Raw genomic sequence first — 15,787 nt, forward strand, 5'->3', positions numbered from 1 at the left:
TGTAGGGTAAGTATATATGGCCTGGGATGTTCATTGATGGCACCCTGACTTGCCTATCATCTTCAGGACAGATTTCCTTTGTTGTCCTGTGCTCTCGGGTAAATCAACGCATGACATGCGACTTCTATTTTTACCTCCATGAAATGTCATGGAGGTTATATTTTACCCCGCGTTTGTCTGTCTGTATGTGTGTAAACAAGATAATTCAACGGTTGGGTGGATTGGTTTCATACTTGGTGAGGTAGTGTGTCATAAAAGCTGGAAATGATTAGATTTTGGGCCCCCTAGCGGCTTCCCTTGGTACGGCAGCCTAACTTCCGGGTTCGTTATCTCGTGTTCTGAACAAGCTATGGTCACGATTTTAGGATGTTAGATGGCTCTTGTGCTCAGGAATCAGTGACACAAGTTTGGTATTTGGCATTTTTGTCGAAAACTTCTGAAGACGATAACTCAAGAAGGGAACAATGGATTTTCATGATTTTTGGTATGTAGGTACCTTAGACAATATTGTGCAAAATGAAATACTAGTTATGCAAAATAGAAATACATTTGCATAATTAAGGAGAATATTCTATGTATTTTGTCTATGTATCTCTTGCCCTGGACGTGATAAGGTCTTGACATTAGAGTGGTAGGTAGCTTTCAGCGTCATGACAAAGTGGGGAAACTTTCAGCTTCCTAACAAATAATTTCGGAACTGCAGGGGCGTTTTTGTCAAGACATTCAGAAGAGGATAACTGCAGAAAGGATTGACGGATTGGCATCATATTAGGCATGCGGGCACCTTAGGCAAAGATGTTCATAATGATATACATGTTATGCAAATGATGACTTAGTTTGCATAATTAATGATGAAATGGTATAATTCCATTGTTTTTAATAACTGGACTTGAATAAATGTAGCACATGTTAATTATGATAGGTGAAATATAAGCAGATACCAAATATTGTAATGAGGAACTTATGTGCATAATCTGTGTACGTTAGTCAATGATGAACAACACCATGCATAAATTATCTTAATGTATCAGCCAATTGCAGGAAATTTACAAAAGCTCTACATATTTCATAGAGGTATGAGGTCCCCGAACTCTAGTTCACTTTTTTCCTTTATTACAGACGGCACTAGTTACATCACTGTGAAAATATCTTATGTTCACAGGTTGGTACATGGACCAAAGGAGTTGGTTTTCATCGCCAAGCGTCTACCCCCATACATAGCCTTTCTTTTGCGTTCCCACGGCGACCTCTTCGCGTTGCGGTGTTCTTGGTGAGAACTTACTACTCTGTAGGTTAAGAAATGCAGTGTCAATATTACAAAAACTTTTTTATATATATACAAGAAAGGATTATATCAATCTTGCTTTCAATATTGATACTTGAAGAGTTTACTTCGAATCAGTCTTATCGTATTTGCTATCTATATTCTTTTATTCATTAGATAAGGCGTTCATTTACAATAAGGTTGCCAAGTTTGGAAATCTTACCAAGCCAGAAGGTCTACTTGATTCGTCTAATGAAGTACCGATAGTAAACTTTTGGTATGTTATGCATAGTTGTTGTCCAATAAAGCAGTATGATATTGTGTATCAAAGTTTAAATTGTGAATCTTCCGATGACAATAAGCTGGGGCTTCATCTATCATTGTCCTTTACAATGACATTCTGTTTATTATCATGGAAGCTAATCTGTGTTGGTAGTAATCATAGTACAATGCTAAACTTTCTTCCAACACAAAGGTACACACGGATCAAATTTTCAACGACCACTGTCGCCTTCTTCAGGATCAATACTGATAACAAATCACTTCAGAATGGAAACTCACTAGAGTTACGGACATGTGATCTTATTAACACGTTATCCTGTGGATACGCGACGTCAGCAATTGGTCGAACGTGCCAGGAAGTTTATTACGCATACTGTGATGGCTGGAGTGATTATACGGCCATATAAGGAGTATACGGCCTCCTTTATACATCTTACAAAGTAAGACTACTTTGTATGAGGTCCTGTTCAGTGTCCAGTGTTCTTACTTTGTCCAGTGAGACGATATGGCCCGGTGATTCGATGTGGGTGTGAGATGTGAGAGACTTCCGACGACAGCGAGCTGGGGCATTTGTGTTACAGGAATCTAGTTCTCCGTGAGCGTTCTGTCTCGCTAATGTAGGTTTCTTCGTAAGCCCCTTTTCCTTGTAGTTCCCTGACACGGAATGTGGTAAAAGAAGAAGGAGAAAGAAGAAAGGAGAACCAGAAGAAAAAGCAAAACATTGCGAATACAATATTTCACTCCATCCTTGACATCCAAAAACTACGCTACACAGGAAATGAAGACACCACAAGACAACGCCGCTTACAACAGAAATCCTACTGGATTCACCAACTCAGGACATTACATTCAGAGGGCCGGGACCAGGAGTTCTTAGATAGTTAGAGATCACAAGGGTTTGAAGAGCAGCATCTCGACCGTCACCCAAAGAACACAATATTTCACTCCATACCTTACGTACGGCATGGTTGTGAAAATAATAATCACTGGATGGATCATTATGATATCTGGTATGTGGGTAGATGCTGTGAACCCGACAGTGGCGATTGATTTTGGGTCTCTTGGTTGTTGACTTTGGTACTTGTTTTGTATATTTGGCCCTGGACGTGTTGTGGTGTTTTCTAGGTGACAGGCAGGTGTTGATGTGAGGTAGTATTGGTGTAGGTTTGGATCTCCTAGTAAATTGCTGTCGAAGTGCAGTTTCCTTGGTAGAGTGGTGTAGCCGTATTGGCAGGCACAGGGGTCGTTTGTTCTAAGACCAACAACCTGCATTTGAGTTATTATCATATAGGCAGTTGACTTCAACCAATTAGACGGCCCAGTTTTGTACGTATAGGAATTCATTAAACAGCGGTGTTTCGCTCACTCGGTGTATTTATTCGATGGTTATAGCAAATGACCAGGCCTTATGACACCGTAGACACGTCGTGGCTGGTCATTAATCATTATGATTAAGGGTTAATGACCCGCCCCGAGGTGTACATGGTGTCATAACGCCTGGTCCTTTGCTATAACAACCGAATAAAACCACCGAGTGAGCGAAGTTATTATCATATAGCCTACCCAAACTTGCAAACTCCTGTATGACGCATAGATCCCTTGGTACTATACGTTTGAATTCATTTGTCAAATTTCTGAAAATTCACATTTGTTCTTTGGTACATACATTTGTAAGGAGATTACAGATTGCATTTTGAAACCACAATATCCACAGAAAATATTCGAAACATTGCAGTCTTTGGCTTTTTAGAACAACAAAACTCATTACCAATGCTAACAGAAGGAGCCATTCCCCCCTTGCAGTCTGTACTTATTACCTTTGCCAGAATGGCTAAGGTTATGTTTTGGGCGTGTTTGTGTGTCTGTGTGTCTGTGTGTGTGTCAACAGCATAACTCGAGAAGCCTTTGATGGATCCTGATGATATTTGGTAGGTGGGTAGGGGTCGGGAAAACGAAGGTCAAGTTCGATAATGGGCCCCCTAGCGGCTTACTAAGGTACTGCAGCGGAAACTCAATTTTTTTTATCTCGTGTTCTGGACATGCTGTGGTCATGATTTTTGAGTGATAGATAGCCCTTGAGGCAGAGAGTTAGTGCTGTGAGTTTGGGCCCCCTAGCGGCTTTTTTGGAACTGCAGGCGCCGGTTTCCTTTCAAACTTTGGACGAGAATAACTCTGCAACGTGTTGACGGATCGTCAAGATTTTTGGTATGTAGATAGAATGAGTGATGACTTACATAATGGTATAGTAATTATGCAAATCAACAGCTAATTTGCATAATTAATGAGGAAAATGTATAAATCCACTGCATTCCATGATAGGACTTTCAAACTTATCACATATGTAGCTGTTAAGGAGAGAAATGTCGATAGATACAAATTATGCAAATGATGACCTCATTTGCATAATTAATGAGAAAATATGAACATGTTGACGGATCATCTTGTTTTTTGGTATGTAGGTAGCGTAAGTGAAGACCTACATAATGAGATACCAATTATGCAAATCAACAGCTAATTTGCATAATTAATGATGATATTTTATAAATTCAGTACATTACATGATAGGACTTTATAACTTGTCACATACGTAGCTGAGAAAGAGAGAAATGTCAATACATATTTATCATGCAAATGATGATCTCATTTGCATAATTAATGAGAAAATATGAACGTGTTGACGGATCGTTATGATTTTTGGCATGTAGATAGCCTAAGTAAAGACTTATATAATGTGATACTTATTATGCAAATTAACAGCTAATTTGCATAATTGTTTAGGAAAAGTTCACAAATTCACTGCATTCCATTATAGTTCTTTCATCAAAGTTGTCACATATGTAGCTGAGAAAGAGGGAAGAGAGTAAGAGGTGTATTTAAAGACTTTGAAAGAGAATAAGTCAAGAATGGATCAAAGGATCGTCATGATTTTTGGTATGCTGATAGCATAAGTAATGCTTGATACAATTTGATATCAATCAATTGTAACTTGGGATCTAACTTGCATAATCAATGCCAAAATTTTATCAACCAACTCCAAGCATATAATTATAAAGAAAATGAAATGAGTAACGCATTTGTCTACAGACATCATTCAACATAACAAACCTGGTTTATTTGGCAAAGGTATGTGTTCGTGGAACTCTAGTTCCCTCTGCTGAACATATGTTTCGCTCCTTTTGATTGGCCAACGCCTGCATATCCCTTACTTTCTTGTGTATATCGCTCCTTCTGATTGGTCAGAATGAATCAGATTATCATATAGCCAGGCGCCTCTGACCAATCAGAAGGAGCGAACACACCGGCCTGGCCGGAATCTATGTATTACGGCGTCATAACCAACGTGGAACGGGGCCTTCTGATTGGTCCGCGGCGCCTGGCTATATGATAATCTGATGACAACTGCAAAAAATAAGGCAGAGCTCAATGGAAAGACTTGTCTTGAGTGGGGAAGCACAGATGCTAGGACTGTTCAGTGTTAGCTGATCGGGAGCCAAACAAGCTCCACAGCTGGAAGCATAAAAAGATCTACACCTCATATCAAACAAAACGAAAAGCCTTATGCATTTCACATGGAGGGCAGATCCATAACTTCGTAAAAAAGTTTCCGTGTGATTAGCATTATGCGTTTTATCGTTGATAAGCGTGTTTTTATTTTTTCTGTAAAATGGTATCTTATTTGCTACCATCACACTTTGCGCAACGAGCACCATGACTGATTTTGTTGGTAGGTCGTCAAAAAAGTGCCGAAATTCAAGACTTTTTATTGTCCACTGCTTCCAAAGAAGATGTCAAACCGCACATCGGTAACGTAGATTAATAAAGTTTTTATAGACTAGGATCGTATTCCAATATTGTTTTTTTCTGTCTCACGTCATTATGGTATACTATCATTAACTGTTGTTCACTTGCAAATATCCTGCATGTACGACTTTGCAATGACCTTTAGATTATTATGAAATGTTGAATCGCCAGATCGTACTGTTTGAATGGAAGGGCAAAGTACTACACACCGACGAGGACTAATGTGTCAAAGGGTCAAGGGGTGTTTTAGGTTATCACCAGGGCATACCAACCATCACTCAACAAGTACGATATGCATTATGAACTTCCTGAAACATTTGACTAATTGCTGACGTCACGCCTCCGTAAGGTCAAATGAACTAGTTGATTGAGCACTTGAATTCCGAGGAAAATTGTAATTAAGAATTCGATGCACGAAAGTTTTTGAAGGAACAAACTTTTATCTTCTTCTAGCGCAATATTGTTATAAAACGGGAACCACATTTGTCAGCAAATTTCACAAAATATATCCCACCCCTCCCTTGGTGCAGCCTCGAAAGCCACACACGACGATGCTACTGTTTGTTATTTCAGAACCATCCGTGGGTGGTATTGAAGAAAGATTTCCTGAACTATGTTGGGGTTCATCAGTTCCAAGGCCTGGCCGTCGATACATTGAAGATGGCTGCACTGAGAAAAAACTTCACCGTTGACGTTTATATGAATCAAACCTCCAGTGTTGCTGCTCTGAGGCGAGAGGCCGTCAAAGACAGGGTAAGTAAAACTGGTCTTGTCGATCAATTGCAATGACGAACCTTCTTGACATTGGTGTTCGATCAGAAATTATTCCGTGGATCGACAGCTTCCATGAATGGCGGAGTCAGAGGACAAGACACCGGGGGCGTTGTCCCGCACTAAGCGTCTTACGCGTGGCTTGGTTCAAGGCACAAAGCTCGGTCCAATTGTCTTCATAGCCCACGTTAACAAACTACACAGCATTATAGGTTCGCCGTCGTGGGCATTGATGGACGATCTCAACCTTATTGAGTCAAGACTTCTGTCCCAACCACCCAAAGTACAGGACGATCTCGATCGTTGGACCAACAAGATGAAGCTCAATCTGATGATGTTGATGTACATGATGTTTCTACCACAACCCACCACCACCTCCAGTCCTCAACATCAACGACCACCAGTCGTCAAGGTAGACAGGTGTCTTGGAGTCACATTTCAAGACGACTTGTGGTGGGACACTCACATCACAGACACATTACTCAGAAGGGAAACCATAGGCTGCACATCCTCTGCAGATTGCGTCAATTCCACTTACCCACCGAAGACCTCGTAACCGTATATACATGTTACATCCGCCATGTGCTGGAGTACGCCGCACCACTCTGGCATGCGGGTTTGACTTCAAAGAAACGAGATCAGGTCGAACGTATCCAGCGGTTGTTTGGGCAACTAAGATAGTTCTGGGCAGGGAGTTCTCTACGTAACTACGCGTCAGCGTGTGAAGTTCTCCAACTACAAACACTGAAGGAACGCAGTGTGTCACATTCGCCAGTGTGTCAAATTCGCCAAGAATGTCCTCAGCTCGGACCTCTACAGGCACTGGCTGCCACTGTGTCAAATTCGCCAAGAATGTCCTCAGCTCGGACCTCTACAGGCACTGGCTGCCACATTTAAGGGGTGAAGTCAGTGGCAGGTTGACTAGCAATAAAAATGATCTTGACCCGATCGAACGTCATATCAAAAACAGCCCCAACTGAACAGAAATGGCCAAAGAAAAACGGTATGCTAAGCTTTGTTGCATAGCATTACACTGATGGTGGGCAGGATGCACGTGTAGAGCAGGGTATGTATGAGACACGGGACTCTGCACTGGCAGACTTTGAAGAAGTGTCGCACTAGTTGGTGCGTAATACAAGCTCCCTCTCCATGAGTGCCCGAGCTGCTTTCTTCTTGATTTCGCTTTTATCATGAGCATGCATGCAGCTGCTATGCATGCAACAAAGATAGATGTACCCTGGTTTTCACCTGCATCTACCGCATGTCAGAAACAGGGCACTCATGCCCACCAACAAGGTAATGATGTGCGGTGCCTCCCGCTCTCGCTTTGACTGAATGAAATTATAACGCCTTTACCACAACTATATCAGCCCCTTCCTCAGATGACTGTACCTAGTGGATGAAGCCTCCAACAAAGAAGTCAGCGCATTTTTTTCAACCCGGATTGAGAGGATTTCAGGGTCAAAAGAGCTAAACGGTAGTCAGTCGTTATTATCAGCTAAACAGCGGCTGCGGCCAGTTCTGCCCGACAAGCGCTGTTTTTGACGGAGGTGTTCGAAATAGAACATGATCGAACAGGGGGCGGTACAAAATAAGTCCTTAACCATATCTCATCCAGCTCTTGAATGAAAATGTGGATGAATAGACGATTTTGTATATATACTGTACATATTTCAATTCCTTTTTAACCGTTTTCATTAGGTGTTATCTGTGGAGAAATGGTTTTTATATACAATGGCTAACACGCAATTCAGCCTAGGGCTGCAAGATGTTACCCAATCACTGTATTGTACTGTGTTGTTAGTTGTTGATTTGACAATAAACCAAGCTATAGATTGACTGTTTCAATTTATTACCCAACTTTGTTCTAGAAGTATTCCTGGTGGAATTTCTTATTCTGTGTGTACTTTTCATGGAATTGTCAGGCAGACATATATCTTGCAGCCAAGCCTGTGCGGCCCAGTTTGCTGCGGCACTTCGATGTTTCCCCTTCCTTGGCCGAGTTGGGTACGTGGCAAGTTCAAGTAACATTTAAGTTGCATCCCTGTTGTTTACGTCAGCACAACGAGTTTAAAACAAAGACGTCAAAGGCAGCAATAAGCTGTGATAAGGCATAAACATTGTCTCATGCCTTACACTCGATTTACATACGCAAAATGAAGTACCGCACGATACCTTTCGTACGACGGCAATCGTAGTTGATTTATACACATCGGTGGGAAATGTTGTGGACCACCCAGCGTCCACAGTCTAGTCCCGATGTGACGTTTGACTAAAGAAAGCTGGTAAAACGTACGCCCTTGGTACAGCGGATGATTTTCCCGATGTTTCTTAATGAAAAGAGACATCGTTTGAAGGGTGAACTTTACCCAGCGGTTGTGATTGTTACCCAGCGGTTGTGATTGCGCCTGTTCAATCGGTATACGTGGATTTGCGATAGTACGACTAATCGGTAGTTTTCTGTGACAGATAGTGTCATTACTATAGGATATTTGTCAAATCCTAGGGCTTGCTATAGTCTTTATCCATGTTCAGTCGTTATTTTCCAGGAATATCTCAAACATAGCATACTGCTAAACACTGCATTACTGTTGTGACATTCATCTGAACATGTAGATTTATATGTTAGCTTTATTTGCTATCCACATGTCTCTGAACAGTTGCTTATCATAAATCTAAAGAATATTTGTTCTTTTGTGGTAGGTTATGCCATGTATGTGAAAAGACCTGAACAAAGTCACGTTGGCATCCAGGCTTTCTTACGCCCCTTCTCGTACGAGGTCTGGGCCTACATTGGGATCTCATACATGGCAATTAGCCTTCTTCTAAGGTAGGTCTTCCAGTATTACTGCAATACGTCTGGGTTAAGATGAGGACCCCCTCGATAAACAAGCACGAGGCAGTCTTAAGAACAAAATGCCTTTCGATAGATCGCTGATTATTTGTATTAAAAGCCTGACACCTGCGAAACTTATCAGCCTTCCCGAACTTACATCTTTGTGATACAGCGTCGTAAATGCGGTTAACCCATACGAGTGGTTCTGCCTGGCAAAACGCGGTGAAGCTTCTCCTCAGGAGGGGGGAACGTACCTGCCATGGAACAGCCTGTGGAACGCTTACGGCGCCTTTGCCCAGCAGGGAGCAGTGACTGTACCACAGTCCTTTGCCGGAAGGTTAGGTAGTACGTACATGTACTAGTATGTCCGATTTTACCAAGGAACTCATTTTATTATGAATAGTAAGACTAGTTACTGCATAGAAGACATGTCATGCATCCTACTCAAACAAACATGCTGCACCCTTCCAGGTTCATCAGCGGAGCGTGGTGGTTCTTCATGACAGTTATCGTGGCTTCCTACACAGCCAACCTCGCCGCGTTCCTGACTGGAAGCGCCAACCAACCAACGATTAGTTCGCTCACAAGTCTGGCCAATCGGGACGAGGCAAGTATCATCATTGGCAAGGCTTTGCAATGTTTGCATTATCACTTTCATAACCATCAATTATTGAGACGACTATTTTCATAGGGGTGTGATTTTCCAGTACCAAACTTCACAGGAAAATCCAGACCAACCTGACGGTACAGGAAAATCGTTGTCCTTTAGTCCCGAACCATGGTCTGAAATCAAATTTCATTTCAAAATTTGATTACCCTGCCCCATTCAACACTTATAATCATATAATCCTAGCTTGCTCGCAGTCCCAATTCTGTGATAGCTGAGTAGGAAATTAACAACCATGGCTTACGACAAAAGACAACTACCCTGAAGTTGCCCTAAACCGTCAGATTGGTTGAATTTTTATTTGTCCTCTTGTCACCGCCTTCATGGTTCAAAATGGATCGACAGCAGAGGACTGACGGGGAAATCCAAACAATTTCAACTGCTTGTCGTCCCCGTCAATGGCGAACTGGCATATGTGTGACGCTGTGAATAGATTGTGTTCAAGAAACGGTTGAAAACCGCTACGTCACGCGTGAGCGCCATATATGGATGGTAACCTGAATGAATAGAACCCATAACGGCGCTATCAAGTTACTTGCAGGTTCAAGTTTGCTGTTTTGTCACCGAACTGTGATTCATTAAGTTTGTGTATCCTGGTTAGATAACTAAACAAATAAATGAAATGAAAATGAATAAATGTGGCCAAGGCTAAATATCAGGACAAAGTAGCAACATTACTTCTTGACCCATATGCTTTAAAAACGGCATTTAACGATCTAACATTGGTTCCTGTGGTTGAATACCAGGACATCGGTTGCCCACTACCCTGGGTACCCGGCGCGCGGAGGACTAGCTACCGATCCCCCACCGCACGCGCACATGAACTTTATACCTGCCCCATAATCCAGCTGGCCCCCACTATCCGCTTGCCTGAAATAAACTTACTTTTCATGCATTAGCATTGGTCGGACGAAAATGAGTCACGTGACAGATACAGTCAATTTGGTTGTGATATCTGCAACCTGGTGCATGCCAGGTCCAGCACCTAGATGCCTTGTGCTGTCGTAGGGTATTTACAAGCACCATGTCATTGGGAGGCAAATGCTAATAAGCGCAATCCCCTTTCATTTGTGATGGTGTTGCAAGAGGGCCCACAGAACTCTTTCCGACTGTCTTGGGCATCCCTCCTTACTTTTGCGTTCCCAGTTATTACACAAAGAAACATTCACTACTGTTCACAAATTACCCGTCTTGGTTCAGGAGCTTTACACAGTACGGTAATGTGCTATTAGCGAAACGAGATGTTCTAAACCGGAAGTGAGAGAATTTGTCATTGTTTCTTAGTGATCTATCATGAGTATCACCTCGTCTAGATGGGAGCCAATTACTGGATTTTTCAGAGTTGACGAGAGTTCGTGCAAACCGTAGGCATAGGCTGTCCCTTCTAGAGTCCAGTCGACAAAGACCCGAGGTGTCCAGTACACTGTCGTAAGTGACGTACTCCGGTCCAAGTATAATCCTCAGAGCCCTCTTCTGGACGCGTTCGACTTTCGATGATAAATCTCTGGTAAGTCCGGGGTGCCAGACGACACATCCGTACTCAAGAAGAGGCCGCACAAAACCGATGTAGACGAGTATAAAGTCGCTTATGTCCAGTCCGTGTTTCTTCAATTTTCTTATCATGTCTAGACGTTTGCTCTCTTTGCTGACAATTGTGGTCACATGTTGAGTCCATTTAAGGTTGTACTGGAGGATAACTCCCAGGATACGTGCTGTCTGGACAACCTGTAGTTGGGTTGGCCCAACAGTGATTATCGGCGGTGGTGGAGGACTTCTCGCGAAGCAAAACATCATCACCATGCACTTAGACTGGTTCAAGGCCATGAAGGTGGTATCAGTCCAACGTGTCAAGCCATTGATGTCGCCCCGAATCCTTGGTGTTGCAGACACATGTCGTGATTCGGAAACAGACATGTCATCAACATACTTAAACCCATCTGAAGACGTTTCGTGACTTGGGAGGGCGTCATTAACCAGGGCTAGAAAAACTTGTGGTCCTAACTGAATTCATGAAAAAGCACTGTAAAATGATGGTCTACAGCTATCTAATGGACCGTCAAGGGCGTGTTGTCATCAATGGTGTTTCATCATCCTGGGGGACAACAGTATCGGGAGTACCACAAGGTAGCATACATGGACCTCTACTCTTCCACGTATACCTTAAAAACATCAAAGACCTTCATTGCAAGTCAAACGTTAATTGCTTTACAGACGACAACTCCTTGTACAACTCAGCTAAAACCACTCGGGAAGTAGCTGGAGCCACCAATGTAGACCTTCAGACTGTCTCTGCCTAGCTTCTAGACTAGGGTCTTGACTTTCACCCGGACAAATGCAAGGTTGTTTGCACCAAATCGGACAGGAACAACACAGCTTCTACCTATTTACATTATTGGAAAAGTTGTCAAACAAGTTTCATCTTAAGGTGCGCTCCCACTGCACTCGCGTCACGCTTGCGTCGCTGCGGGGTTCGTTCACTGTGTCACTGTTGTGTTATTTTTGCCGATTTTCTGTTTCACTCACACTGGCGTGCGTCACTGTTGCGTTTCTACACTAAATGAACATGTTATTGGAAATCGCAGCGTTGTCAATTCATGAAAAATCAGTGCAAAATGATGCAAATGCCTCAAAATAACATTTATAATGAAATGATTTCCCTTGTGATGATGAATAGTATGTTGTCTATGTTATATGATACCCTTGAAAGACTTTTACAGTAAAAGAAGTGACCTAAAATGAACGGACGCGAACCATATACCAGATTTGACTCGATCGATTGTGCTTTGCACCAAGCATGGAGAGATGCCCCTATGTCTTTATTCTATTGAAATGGCAAATATGCAAACTCTCTGTTATAGCACTAGTATACATTAGACGGCTATCCTGGGGACCAATTAGTGGCTCCCATATACGTTTGATAATATCCCTCATTCAATATTCCAAGCATGTGCCAAGCATGTGGGATACGAAGTGCAGAAAGGGACAGGTCTGGCAGGCAGGTCAAAGACATCGCCCAGTTTGAACCATGACGACGGTGATAAAAAGACAATTCCTAGTTTACTTCTTGCACTTGCATGAAAATCTTGGCGGTTCTTCCAGATGTCTTATGGCTGGGTTGGAACATACTCTATTAATGACTTCATGAGAGCCAGTACAACTGAACCATACGCCACAATGTGGAAATACACTGAGGTATGAAAACATCATTAATTCTTGATCAGTTCATTGTGTTGGTAGTACTCATTCTGGAGCTAGTTGAACTGTAACTTTCAACGGAAAAATTGGACTTACCTAAATGTTTGACTGATCAACTACAGTCTTTGTCAAGGAATGAACAATCCACTGCTTCTGTGACGTGGATTGTTCATTCTTTGACAAAGACTGGAGCTGATCAGTCGTAAATTTGTCAACTTGTTCCAGAATCTTTAATTCTGTACGTTACGTTACATCAGCCATCGGGCAGCATCGTGTGATGTACCAAAATTCCCAGAGTCGTGCGACTTTCACTTACTTGCCTCTTCTGAATAGATGACTTAACACATTTGCGCTTGTTTAACCTAAAAAAATGTGGACCTAGCTGTTGGATACCAGGCTTTGATGTTTTTCACTATAAAAAAAATGAAAAAGAAAATGGAGCCATCTGCAAAAAAAGGGGCAATAAAAATCGTACAGTGATGAATGAGTTTTGAAATGTTCAAAATTCATTTCAGCTCTATTTTTCGTCGTAGGACGCTGCCCAATGGCTCTATTTTACCTACGATTGACCTGCAATTGATTTAGCTACACTCTAATGACTTTGTGAGACATGTGTAAAGTATTGCACCCGGTACTTCGCAAACAATGACCCACTGTCACCTTCTCCCCGGGAATATATATTTATTTTTCATGTAGGAGCAGAATAGGACCAATCTTGTCAGCGGAGTCAGGAGAGGTCTCAGCCGAACCGTTCAGGGCGACAAGTACGCCTTCATTACCTCCACTGCAGTCCAACACCGGCGCTATGAACAGCTGTGTCACCTTCAGGTGGTTGGCCAGAAATTTTTCACCTACGGCTTTGCCCTACTTTTTCCAAAGGGGTCAGTTTACAAGGACGAAATCAGTTGGGAGATTCTCTACCTGCGACAAGAAGGATATCTGGAGATGCTCGAGAAGCAGTGGCTGACAGGATCTGGTGAAGACATATGTTCGGACAAACGTCAGACAACAGAAGACACAGGTGTTCTCGGTGCGGAGAGCTTCATGGGACTATTCATGTTCCTTGCAGCGGGTGTTGGAATAGGGATGGTCATCCAGCTCGTCGAAGTCTCATGGTTTAACGCGAGAGGAAACAAAAGAAAGCATGATGTGGTACGTTCTGTCAGCATGAGGGTGCATCTGACGGAAGTCTTGCTTTCCGGGAAAGAAACAACGACGCTATAATGCATCCGCGATAGAAAGTTTGAAGAATGCGAGGGCATGTGGCTGTGGAGTTGATGCTTGTCTTTGGGTTGCTGACATGTTGGCTCAAGAGTGTTAAATAATTCTTGTCCTTCTGAGTCAGTATACATATGTGCTGGTTGCACATGGTTTGGGGTATTGATGTCATACCACAGTGAAACGCACTGAATACAGAAGTTGTTCTGCAGCAGCGCGCAGTTAATGGTCGGATGAAACAATACACAGAGGGCTTATAGGTAAAATCATTGACTGAAGGACTGGAGTTTTACAATGAAATTTCTATGTGTAAACTCTATATGGCCTCCTCCGGTCAATATTGACCATGGTAAAATCCTAATTGATATCAGCCCTACAGCGTCGGCTGTAAACTAATGTATAAACTATTATCAGTAAAATGTGTGTTAGTCGCTGTTCCCTTATGCGTAAAATGAAACACTATATGACTTTTTAGGATAATATTACTTTGCATGGGATACGCTATTTGCATAAAGAAATAGATATGAATACCTGGTATCTCCCATATTCTGTTATCCTAGATATCTTGTCATTCCCGGGTTATAATCCCGGAATTGGGAAGTATTTAATATTTGGCATCAAACTCATTCCGATGCCCCGATGAGATCTCCCGGCCTTCTTCTCAGAGACAATTATTTTCCTAGAAATTATGACACAGGAAGTGTGCGAACTATCAAGTTATGATTGTAATGGACTGGGGGATGCTTATAAACGATTCTTGGCTAAAAGACAAGCCTTACTTGGAACAATGCTGCCTATACACGTACTATCAAATGTCGTTTAGATTACTAGTATTTAGTAGTGGCAAATTATTGGACATGGGGCATATCCGAACTTCACGAAATATGCAAGAAGCCAAAAGATAGCAGTATATGTAACCCATTGGGATTCAAAATAAACCACCAAGAGAAAATGACGGCCCGCCTCAGCAAAGACTGAGTTTGAGTTTATTGAGTTTATTGCAAGGATGATGATGATGATGATGATGACCAAGAGAGACAAAGCATTAGGAGTTGTCACAGACGAAGCTGACAGCATGAGTTCATTTAATCTCTTCCAAGGGAATTGCAAGAAATTGGACATAATCACTGGACATAGCTCACAGATGGATATAAAGTCTCAAAACTGTATCATTATCTCTAAAATCTGTTTATGATTTTTGGAACACAAAAACAAACAAACACTCTCTTACTTCACAAGAGGTTAAAGATACTGAAAAGCTACTTTTCAACACTGTCACAATCAAAGAAGGACCAACACTATGTACTGTGTATTCAGGTTCAAACATATCTCAGTAAAAACTGCCCGATAGAAGGTCCTCACGAACATGCCTAACGACTTCACAATTGTGCTAACTAACAGAGGAAAGCTCTTCCTGGCTGTAAATATGGCAGTTGTGGGTTTTGGGAATGTCCGCGGTCATCCCACATTAGACGACAAGGACGGCATGCAATCGACCCCATACGATCGAACTTCCAGAATCTTGAACAAAATGTGCGTTACTTCCGTCACCTGAATTCTATAGTACAACCCGCAACAAGAAGACAAAAAGTGATTTGAGTACTAAAAATTACTTCCTTACTTTTTTATAGGGCTTGAAAGTCAAAGAGTGGGTAACCGCTAAGCGAACCTTTCGGTAACCGCAAATTGACCCCATACGATCGAACTCTTAGAATCTTGAACAAAATGTGCGTTACTTCCGTCACTTGAATTC

The 15,787-nt window shown here is 42.1% G+C and overlaps 1 protein-coding gene across 1 annotated transcript in view; it reads left to right on the top strand.

Moving 5' to 3' along the window:
* The window catches only part of LOC118404772 (glutamate receptor ionotropic, kainate 2-like), a 47,406-nt gene extending 32,422 nt beyond the window's left edge, over nt 1-14,984 (top strand). The window contains exons 9-16 of the mRNA XM_035804104.1: nt 1,163-1,270; nt 5,921-6,100; nt 8,044-8,125; nt 8,822-8,948; nt 9,127-9,291; nt 9,426-9,561; nt 12,721-12,813; nt 13,513-14,984. Of these exons, the coding sequence (XP_035659997.1) occupies nt 1,163-1,270; nt 5,921-6,100; nt 8,044-8,125; nt 8,822-8,948; nt 9,127-9,291; nt 9,426-9,561; nt 12,721-12,813; nt 13,513-14,040 (1,419 nt within the window). The 3' untranslated portion in view covers nt 14,041-14,984. The remainder of the gene's footprint in view (nt 1-1,162; nt 1,271-5,920; nt 6,101-8,043; nt 8,126-8,821; nt 8,949-9,126; nt 9,292-9,425; nt 9,562-12,720; nt 12,814-13,512) is intronic.
* Nucleotides 14,985-15,787: the final 803 nt, after the last annotated feature.

This window comes from Branchiostoma floridae, chromosome 17, assembly GCF_000003815.2.
Source record: "Branchiostoma floridae strain S238N-H82 chromosome 17, Bfl_VNyyK, whole genome shotgun sequence".
Lineage (NCBI taxonomy): Eukaryota > Metazoa > Chordata > Leptocardii > Amphioxiformes > Branchiostomatidae > Branchiostoma > Branchiostoma floridae.